Source organism: Genypterus blacodes, unplaced genomic scaffold (genome assembly GCF_046128005.1).
Source record: "Genypterus blacodes isolate CSIRO-AG114 ecotype Tasmania unplaced genomic scaffold, CSIRO-AGI_Gbla_v1 ptg000090l_1, whole genome shotgun sequence".
In the NCBI taxonomy this organism is placed as follows: Eukaryota; Metazoa; Chordata; class Actinopteri; order Ophidiiformes; family Ophidiidae; genus Genypterus; species Genypterus blacodes.
In genome coordinates, this window is record NW_027466895.1 from 1678476 (window position 1) to 1690000 (window position 11525).

An 11525-nucleotide genomic window follows, 5' to 3' on the forward strand; every position below is an offset into this window, starting at 1 on the left:
AGCAAATTGAGCCCATAAAGAACAAAGCCTCCAACTGATATTGTCATTTATCAAAATCCTATAAGCTCTACTTGACCTGCAAAAGAGATAAGAAAGATTTGATTGACTTGTTCACAAAAAAGCCTTTAAAGCTCCAATTTCAATACAAAAATTGAAAACCAGTAACTCTGCTGGAGATGTTTTAATCCATTGCTGCTTGTGGCCTCGCCAGATCACCGCTGCCATTTTGGTGCCGGAACCGCTGTTTTAGAAACGTCCCCCGGGGGAGAGAAAAATCTTTCACCGTGTTCTACAGTTAGGGCTAATATTCAGTTTGTGTTTGGATTAAGGACTGACCCTTTAACATCACAGGCCACAAGTCTCCTCAGCTAATTCAGCCTGGGACCCAAACACATCAAAGTTAATCACTCACCCCGGGACCCGATCTCATTAAAACACACTCCAGACAGACAGGGACCCACAAGAAAACAGCCATGTGACTCATTCTGGGTTCCTGACCCATAATTTAGCAAACCCTTGAGGTCAGCCTGCATCAACATGATAATAAGTCTGCAGTCTGCTGCGCTTTTGACAGGAGAAGCAACACAGAGAGCTGGACAGCAAACCAAGCACCAAGGACATCAAGTAGGATTCTGTCATAAAGTAACATCAAGCTTAATAAAATACAAATAAAGCCATAATACACTCATATTGAACAGGATATGGACACATTTATGTTCCAAACTGCTTAAACATTCATACAAATAGTTGATTCCTCATTATGTGGTACATCAGATGAGAAAATTGTAGTTAGAGATATAATCTCACACACACGCGCACACACACACACACACACACACACACACACACACACACACACACACCTGCCCCCACTCCCACTCTGCTTCTCTGATGATCTTGCACTGTGCAGGTTATGCTTAAATGCTATAATTACGCAATGTATGAGGAAGCGCTCTGTGTGTGTGTGTGTGTGTGTGTGTGTGTGTGTCTGCATGTGTGTGTGTCTGCACATGTCTGCGCGTGTATCTCAGACAGGCCCCATCAACCTGTTGAGAGCACTACATACATGTTGTCATAGTAACAGTGGGGAGGGGGAGTGGAAGATTTTGTATCTAGTCTCTCTAGAGACAAAGGTACTCACAGAATACACACACACACACACAAACACACACATAGGTATAAATCACAAAGTCACCTGCAGAGTAATGTTTGCACACACACACACTCTCAGTCTCCCTAACAGCCCACATTATTTCCACCCTTGCTCCTTTCCTCTCCTCTCTCCTTCCTTCAATGTTGTTTAGATGAATGGTGCTGAGAATTGTGGGTAATGATCTGAAACCTCATCAGTCATTGGCTGAGCGTGTTCTAGTGACCCTGAGGGTTTATTCACACCTTTTTACTTAAACATTTTCCTTTTTTGGAACGGCGGGGCAGTTGGGTGAGACAGTTAAAGGTACAGTGTGTGTATAACTATTATAATAACATCTAAAACATCATAACTTTACTGTTATTAAACTTGATATTTACTTTAAGCATATCAGAAGGAGGGAACAGGCTGTAAATGTATAAAGATCTTAATTTAACCTTATGAAAAATATTCTGCTCAAGCTTAACTTTCAATGCATTAGACACATACACACACACACACTCTTCTACTTCCCAGTGCCCAATTCTGCCCTCCTCTCCTCCTTCATGCTGTCACTATCCCCCTCTTCAGCTTCATCACATCTCCTCCTGACATTCCTTCTTCTCTTTCCCTTCCTCATGCGCCACGCTTCCTCCTCTCGCTCATCATTCAGGAACTTTCTTGTCCCTTCTTCTTCTTCTACTTGCTCTCAGGGCAGCGTGTGAATGCACCCTCCTGATGAGTCGATGCTCGCGTGGACATTCTCTTATGTCTGTGACACTGACCATTTCTGTCCCACGCACACATACTCTCTCTGTCACACACAAACGCGCGCACACACACCCTGAGGGAAAACCAAGTCATTATGTTCTGCAGATTAGGAAAAAAAAACATCACTCCTGAGGAGAGGAAAGGCAGAACAGAAGGGCGAGTGGAGGAACAGACGAAAAGAGAAAATGGGATTTGGAGGGACAGAGGGAGGGAGAGGATAATAGATGGAGAGGGAGAGGGAGAGGGGATAGACTGTAAGGGATGGATGGATAGAAACGTGGCTGGGCCTGGGGAGAAGAGGATGAATGAAGCAATAAAGAAGGAGAGAGAATGAGAGATATGCCAGGGAGCGGCATAAAGGGGGGATGAAAATGACACAATATGTTTGAGAGGATAAAAGAAAAAGAAAGAGAAGGACGGCAGAAGAGGGGGGAAAGAATTGTTGCGATGGAGAGAATCAGCGAGATCGACAGCCAGGGGACAGATGAGAGGTGGATTTGGAGCGAAAAACAGGATGGGGAGCGGAAGAGGAAAGGATAAAGGAAGAGAGAGAGGCGGAGGGAGAGGGATTTGGTAGTGAGGCAGTGTGACTCATTCTTTACCTCTTAAACCTTCCCCGGGTACTGTTCTTTACCCTGTTACACTCATTTTACTGAGTCCTACAGTAGCTTATCTGCCTGAATCCCTCCATCCATCCATCCATCCCTCCATCCATCCCTCCACCTAACCTTGTGAACAGGATGGATTCTTCTGTGTGTGTGTGTGTGTGTGTGTCTCAAACTGTCTGACAGACACCTCCACTCTGAATAAGTAAAGGATACTTCCACTCTACGATGCTGATGCAGGCCCTGCGGATGGGGTTCTTGAGCGTGAGGCAGAGCAGGGCCCGCGGCGGTCTTGTGGCCGTGGTGGTGGTCTGTTTCTTCGGCTTGGAGCTGTAGTGCTGCCTCTTCCTCTGCGTGGAGCTGGCCGTGGAGATGGGCCCGCCCCCTCCAGATCCCAGCCCCGCCCCTCCGCCCGACGAGGCATTGCCCATTATCTTGGCTTGCCGCGCGGCATCGATGGCCGCCTGCCAGCTCAGGGCCGCCCCCGGTGTTGCGATGTGCTCCGGGGCCAGGCCCACCACGCCCAACCCATGGTTGACCCCGCCCCCTCCTCCTCCACCATGGTCTCCGTGGCTGCCGCCACTGCTGTGCTCGTTGGTAAGGTTGGGGGGAGGAGGGCGAGGCAGGGGCGGAGGAGGGGAGTAGTCGGAGCCTGAATGGGAAGAGAGAAGAAAGCGTTGTTGTTGTTAATTTGATGACATCTTGTGTTTCCTTGACGATGACACAGATCATTTATTGAGCCCAGGACACTGAAGTCCATCATCTGAAGAAAGTAGATTGATGACTAACAGTTTGCCATCTGTCAAGCAAATTCCACATATATCTGAGTGTATGTTGTTTACTCTCTCAGCATATTGTGTACAGTCAACAACAACACATACTATATATAGGTATAGGTAGTTGTTACATGATCACCTGATGTTTCATGGAAAACACGACCATAAAATACAGCAACAATTCATTTGAAGCCAGTAGCAACCAATAAATTCAAGGTGTGAAAGCCTAATCTCAAAAAACTACAGGATACCAATACTGAAAGAAAAGAAGAATTACAGTAATCTCAGTCAGATTATGTACAGTAGTTCGATCATCCAGGCAAATTGTAGGAGTACCACAAAATCAGTGAGAGACGGCGGGTTATCTAGACTCTATGTTTAACCAGATTATGGAAGTTTGTAATCCTTTGATATCTGAGCGAGGATTCTCACCCGGATCACTGGATTATATGATGTGAAACATCATGAGCCATTTTCTGCTTAAACACCAGGCACGCTACTTATTGTGACAAAGATTGTTATTAACACAGAGACTAATCAGGCGAGCACATGATTCTGGAATCAAAGAGCGCTGTTGACAATATCATTATGGTAGAGATGATTTTTGAATCATATATAATAAATAAATGACAGAACTAACAAGGAGTCGTTTCTGTTCTATTCTGGAACTTTTGCCATATGTTGCGCTGGAAAACAACAGATTTATCCACTTGTCCTTGCAGCACCAATGTGCACACTCAAAGACAACAAGCCTCCCACTTAGAGGGCATTTCTAAAGCAGTGAACTTGCAACAATGACAATGTTCAACAAATACTATAAAATAAAAAGTAAAAAGCACAATGATCCCCTTTGAATGCAAATACACCACTCACTACATGATGTCTACCATTACTTTGAAGTACACACTGGAGTATATGTTACAGTGCCTTGACTGAGTACATCTTTAAGCCCAGGTAGCTGTAATGTAATGGAGACCCTTTGGAAAGCCGAGCCGTGGCAGTGACAGCTCGATACATGTACACGTCAGCGCGTTTGAGCCATGTTTCAAATTATATTACGGCTAGACCAAAAGAGAGACGAACCTGCGTAAAGCAAACTCTGCAAAGTCAAACCTGACTGTGTCGCCGTGGAGATAAGGGGACCAAAAGAGAGAGACAGGAGAGGAAAAGAGAGAGAGAGAGAGAGAGAGGCCGTACGCTTAGTGCAATTACAGGCCGGTTGTAATATCCCAATCTTATTACTTCTCCTCTATAAGTTCCCACATACGCGCTCACTGTGAATGATGGCCCGAGGCAGCATTACATCAGGAACTTTTATCACACACACACACAGAGAGAGAGAGAGAGAGAGAGACTACAGCTGCCTTAACATAATGAACTGTGCGGTCGTGTGAAGGTGACGGCTGTATTAGTTTAATACATGCATGCTTCTAAACTGTATTTCATTCGAGCCTCTAGTTTGACCTCTGACTTTTTGCCCTCGCTTACATTTTCTGCAAATATTTCAGAGCCAAGCAATAATGATCTTCTTAGTCCTTTAGGCTTTCTAAGTTACTTAGGTAATGGCACACATTTCCAATCTTTCCACTTGGCTATCTATATTTTTCTTTCAGATTCTTTCAGATTTCCATGATGGTGGATGGATACCAGAAAACAAGGGAGAACACACACACACACACACACACACACACACACACACACACACACTGCCTGCTGATGATTCCGTGAATTGCTAAAAACATTTGTGAGTTAATATCTGCTTCCTGATTGCCGTCGCCCTCCCTCTATTACCCCTTCCCCGTCCCCTGCAATCACACACTGATATACACGCGCGCACACACACACACACACATAATCACTTTCAACACAAAAATCACTTTATCTCGCACCGCCTTGCTCCTGTGTGTGTGTGTGTGTGTATGTGTGTGTGTGTGTGTATGTGTGTGTGTGTGTGGTTGTGTGTGGTTGTGTGTTTGTGTGTACGTGTGTTTGTGTGTACGTGTGTTTGTGTGTACGTGTGTGTGAAGATTAGAGCAGAGTGGAACTGTAATGACGCCGAGCTCACTAATCTCTCTGATCGCGTTTCCTCTGTGTGTTGGTTGAAGTAATGGAAGTAACGGAAAGGAGACGGAGATGAGAGCGACATCATCCATCATTATGACTGTAACAGGAAGTACTAGTACTAATACTGATCCTGATAGTTGTACTAGCGCAGTACTACAGTGTGTATTGACGCTCGCACTTGCTCGCTCACTCTCTCTCTCTTTCTGGTGGATAGTGACGATGTAATTATCAGTCAATTAACCAATGACAGCTGATCAGTTATGGTGATAAAGAGGAGGCACTAATGGATGTACACACACACACACACACACACACACACACACACACACACACACACACACACACACACTCACTTCAGCTCTGATTGTAATTCTAAAAAGGAACTGGGCCTGACCACTTCCCTTATCATTTTTGGATCCCACAAGACAGACAGACACATGCACACACACACACACACACACACACACACACACACACACTCTTCCAGCCTTTTGCTGCCATCCCAAATGAATTGTTCCCTTCCTTTGCAACATGACCTCCTTCTGCTGCTGCTCCTGTTCTCCTCCCATTTAAGCACTGTTGGCCTCTTAATCTCTTTCCTCCTGTCCTCTGCTCCTCCTCCTTCCCATCTTCATCCCCAAACTCCTTATTGATCTGCCCCCCCATCCCTCCCTCTTCTTACTATCACTCATCAACAGTCAATCACAACCCTCTCTCCTCCCACTTTCTCTTTCATCATCCTCCTCTTCATTCCCCCCTGCACAGATCCAATAGCGGTCACCCTCCCTCCTCGTCCCTACATCATCATCATCATCATCATCATCATCTCTCCCTCGCTCTCTTTTCCCTCTCTAATCTATACAGCTGTCACTCCCTCCATTGGCTCTCTGGCAGAGGACAAGTTCATTTTCGAGCAATGCACCCTCCTCCTTCCTCCATCAATCTCCCTCTCTTCATCCCTTCATTTCTCTGAATCACTCTCCCTCTCTCTTCATTGCTTCCTCTCTTCTCTCTCTCGCTCTCTTACTCTTCCTCCCATCAAGTCACCCTCTGTCACTTTAAACGGTAGATGATTATCCTCTCTCCCTCTCACTCTCTATATATATGTTCACGTTGTGCATTATTTTTGTCCAAATAATGTACCATACAGTCACACACACACACACACACACACACACACACATTGATAAAGTGCAGGTACACACCGAAACCAGAGTCAGAGCTGTTCTCTATCACGTGTGTGTTTCTGTGTGTGTGTCACATTTGTCTCCCTCACTCTGTCCATATGCGCCCATTATCTCGCAGAGTGAGCACAACGCAAACCACACACCTGCTCCCTTTTATACACACACACACACACACACACACACACACACACACATGTGCATGCACTCCCCTTGAAAGTGCAGACACACACATTTGCTTCCCTTGATCTGTGACCCACCGCACACACAGATGTTTACACTGTGAGTGTACACACAAACACTCATGCAGACACACATCAGCAGGACAGAGAATTTATGAGCGAAATCACACAAGGCGGCAGATTCAATGATCCTGATCGGACCAAAGAGGAAGAGTAACCAAACGTGGCGAGCGGGCCGACGTGGTGGCTTATGTCACCTGTTCCGCTTTGTTTGACAAACTGCCTGCACTTTCCCGCTCGTTTGTTGTACTTTGCAAATAAAGCTCTTCTTTCAAAAGGTCTGAGGGAAACACACACACACACACCTACCTCCTTGCCTGGCACAGCTGAGGCTAGTTTGTGCCCCGTCAACAAAAAGCTGCGATGTAAAGCCACACTTACACTTTCCCCCCGCCACTGCCACATTTATTCATGGTCGTCAGCGTGATTTCACAGCAGGGAACTCCCTCGCTATGGGTTTTTGTTATATTCCGTGTGTTCAGACGTGTTAAATTATTATTAATACTTTATTCTGTGCCGTAGAAGTTTGCCATATAAAAAAACACATCCACATTTATGGATTTATTCATTAAAACTGTGACACGCAAGCTTACATGAAGAGGAGATCAAAATGGAGGGGAAATGAAAAACTGTGTGTGTGTGTTTGTGTGTGTGTGTGTGTTTACACCTCACACATGATGACAGCAACATGCCTTGGGGAATAAGGCGAAGGGAACGCACTCAACAATACATAACTCACTGTCATCTGCACCTGCTTATGTATTACAGCTAAGCCCCGCCCCCCATGCTGTCAATCGCAGTTCTAAGGCACTGATTGGTTGCTGCAATGCTGCTTTGAAGTGAGGACAGAGAGGACGTACAGCATAGGTTAGAAACGAGGCGATAATGTATGAATCGGATGGTTTAAGACGTCATAATGAAGTAAGTTGAAAGTCAAGATAATCCCAAATCTTATCCTGGATGACTTTAAATGCATTTATATAACATATATCTGTCACCGGGTCTCCATAGCTCAAATGCGAATCTGTTGGAGTTTCCATTTAATGATGTTATGCGAGTGAGTCTTCACGCCGCATTAAGATCAGACATCAAACAAGCAGCGGCGTCCCTGTGATCTAGTCGTCCTCGTGGATTTAATAAATCATCTTTAAATCGTCAATTCTGTCCGTGTTTCTCACAAAACCAGAGGTGATGACGAAATTCTTGGGTTATAATGAGACAAAATTCATTGACGGGCGCTTTCCATGAGTGAGTATGTGTTCCATTTGCCAGCATGCCTCCTCTTTAACTTCTTCGTCTCTGAACAAATTCCTCTTGCTCCTCCATGCCAGATCACGACACGCTTCTGCGAACAACTATAACGTCCCACCCAGGAATCAAACTAACTCACAAATTCTGTTTCCATCACAGCTTCACCACATTTCTTCTTTATAAACTCGCAAAGGAGAATAAAAACGCAAAATGTGAGCATTTCCATGACAAATCTTTCAATTTAGCTGAACAGGAGTAAATGGAAACCCCCACTTATGTCCCCACCAGCTGCAAACTCTACACTGCACCACCGATTCTCAATGCAGATATCAGTCGCAAGCACTAAAGCTTCAACACCAGCAGATATGAAGCGCCGCTCTCATCCCATTACATCTTCTAAGTGTAACAAATGGCAGAAAATGAAGTCTCCACTTTGATTTATGACAAAAGTAAATGCCTGTGCAAACACCAGGGCCCTGCATTAGATGGAAACAACGCAAAGGGAGCGATAGAGAGAGAAAGGGTGATAAGAAAGAAGATGAGTGAGAGAGATTGAGATACTGGCTGTATGAAAGAAGAGGAGGAGGAGGAAGAAGAGGAGGAGGAGGAGGAGAAGCCTTGTTCACACTCGGTTCTGACCTCGCACACATGCACACATGCACACACGCACGTGAAAACACATCCACAGTGCAGGCAGCAGATATTAATAACTCCTTATTAATATTCATCTGCAGAGAGAGAGAGACAGAGACAGAGAGAGAGAGATGTGAGGCCAGAGTAACCCAGATACAAATCGTCCCTCCACCTGTCTCTCTCTCTCCCTCCCTCTGCATCTTCACGTTTGCGACCCGTCTATCAGCTCCCCCGACCTGTCCAGCATCGCAGGGCCGGCAAGGGGGGCGTGTACGAGTCAAAGGTCACGGCATCTGTGACGTACGCTGGTGATTGGCCATTGTGGAACCGTGCATCCCATTGGCAAATTTTGGCATTTTGACAATCTAGCTGATTGTTCCCTGGTGAAAGCAGCTGCCACATTTGTCAGTGATTGCTTTATTCATCAATCCTTAACATTATTTGTATCATTTTCTCTCAGTCTGCCCATCTCCTCTTATCTGCTCTTTCTTCTTCCCCTTTTCTTTTCTTACTCAGTCACCGTCTTCTTGTCCTTCTGTCTTCCCCTCGCCGCTCATCTCCCCCCCTGCTCTCAATTGGCGCCGCGTGTGATCCTCTAATGTAAAGCGTTCTCTATTTGAGGAACCCTTTTAACCAAAGTGCCCACCAGTAAAGTGGATTGCATACGGTACGTTTTCAATGCAGCTGATTCGTGGTGAATGGAACTCGTAACCTTGGCAAGGTCATTACGATACAAAATCACCTGAGCAACATGTGAAGCGTAGGTACTGCAGCATGAAAAGCTCCTTTATCCTCCTCAGTGGTGCAAAAGGCAACCGGCAGACTTTCTATACAGATGAGCTCGAGTGATTCACACTAATTGTTGTACTAATTTTACATTTGTAGGATATAAGCCTGACTTTCCCACTGTTCCCCACAAGGAATTAAAGGCAAAACAATGCTTTCATTCATTCTGGTCTGGTTGTTAAGTTTCATAGTGCATCGATTTTACAGGGAGTGTTTGAAAGCATCAACAGCCAGAATCTGAGCGCTGATGGATGTCTCCTCTGGCTGCCAGCGTTGCCATTTTGGCCGCATACCAAACCACCACTTGCATGTTCTTTGCCTTATAAACACACCAATCACCATTAAAGTAGGAAAAACATTTTACTTGGTGAACAAGAAGAGGTCATGAGGTCATTGTATAGAATAGAAAGGTTTGGCAAAGTAAACTATACCATATAGTAGACAACAGTCACAATGAAATCCTCCTGGACACAGCAGCACCCCCTGCTTTCTGTTCCAGCGCATTGGAGCACAATACTGTGGCACTATTTGCCGCTATTACCATAAACATAAACCCTCAAAACACTGTGCTGTCCACAAGGGACCTTCTGAAATACGTATACTGTCATGCTGTGTCCAATCACCAAGCAACAACACTCAGGAAAAATCATTCTGCTTAGCAACGACCATCAGTGAGGGAAGCGTGCCAGTATGGCTGACTTGCACGGGTACTTGGACGCCGTATTTCAGTGACAGCAGCAATTTAGAGTAGATTACAACGTATTTCAGACTAAACTCTGCAGCTGCGACATATGCTATTGTTTAGTTGGAGTCTGTGAATGTTCCCAGAGCTGATTACGCTGGTGTAACTTGGCATTTATAAAATATAAATGGGATGGAAACCTGAATATACCATGGATGTGCAATATCAAACTTTACTGTTGCTCCAGTATAAGTTAGCAGCAACTTTACTGTTGCTCCAAAAGTCTGAAGAAGCCTGCTAACTATTCTGTAAGAGGTCAATGTGCACAAAACAAAAATACTGCATCTTAAAGTGACACACTGATGCCTCTCATTGCTATATTCCCTGCTGAGATGCCTTTGAGCAAGGAATGTAACCCTAATTTGCATCAGAGTGGTTGCTTGGTGGCCAGTGGTGGGGAGGCTGCGGTTCACACACTGGGCAGCTGCCAGGAGTAGTGTGTGTGTGTGTGTGTGTGTGTGTGTGTGTGTGTGTGTGTGTGTCTGGTGTGTGTGTGGTTGCATTAGGCGCCGACGGACAAAAATGTCGATAAAAAATCATTCACTCAAACAGAATGAGCGTCGCCAACCAACATAGGAAGGTGGCAGTATGAGATGCACATAAATACACACACTCACACACACACACACACACACACACATCAAGCCATGAAGTGTGTATTTGGTGTAGAGGTCAATGCTCTTCAGCTTCAACAGGCCCCGTCGGCCGTGTACAAGCATGCAAAACACATTAATTAATAAGTAACACTCAGTAGAGATTGAGTATTATTTACATTACATTAACAATATCAACTATTCATGAAATAAAACATGAGTACAATAAACACATTGCCTGTGGTTTCGCCAGAACAGAAGCCTCCAGCAGAAGGTTTTTGTTTGTCTTCCCCGCGACTCAGTAGGATTTAAAACCACAATGTTCACAGCTGCACGACATAAATTCTGCAAACCTCACCATTGGTTCGGAGACACACACAAACACACACACACACGATAGTTGTGATAAGGCCACGTCGTTAATCACGTAGAGCTGCTGTGTGTGAGGATAAGAAGCCTATGAGAGTTTCTGTCAACAACTCTGCATATTTTGGAACGTTTCTTTGAAATAATTCCACCTTTGTCGTGCCGCTGTTTACATTTAACTATAGTGTTGCACTTAAAAAGAAATATGACCGTGATGTTAGCTATTAATCAAACATACCCCCCTCACTATTGATCCTGAGCTGAATGTATCTACACTGAAGCTCTCCATTAATCAGAGGACAAACAGTATTAATTCTTTGCCCTTTCACTGGGCTTCACAGAAGAATCATTCACTAATTAGAAAAGTGACGATATGAACATTC

General features: G+C 44.9%; 1 protein-coding gene across 1 annotated transcript in view; it reads right to left on the reverse strand.

Annotated features, from left to right (window-relative positions):
- LOC143007513 (voltage-dependent L-type calcium channel subunit alpha-1C-like) overlaps window positions 1–11525 on the reverse strand; it is an 84125-nt gene that overhangs the window by 52321 nt on the left and 20279 nt on the right. Inside the window, exon 2 of the mRNA XM_076158892.1 lies at window positions 2722–3157. Coding sequence (XP_076015007.1) covers window positions 2722–3157 — 436 coding nt within the window. The remainder of the gene's footprint in view (window positions 1–2721; window positions 3158–11525) is intronic.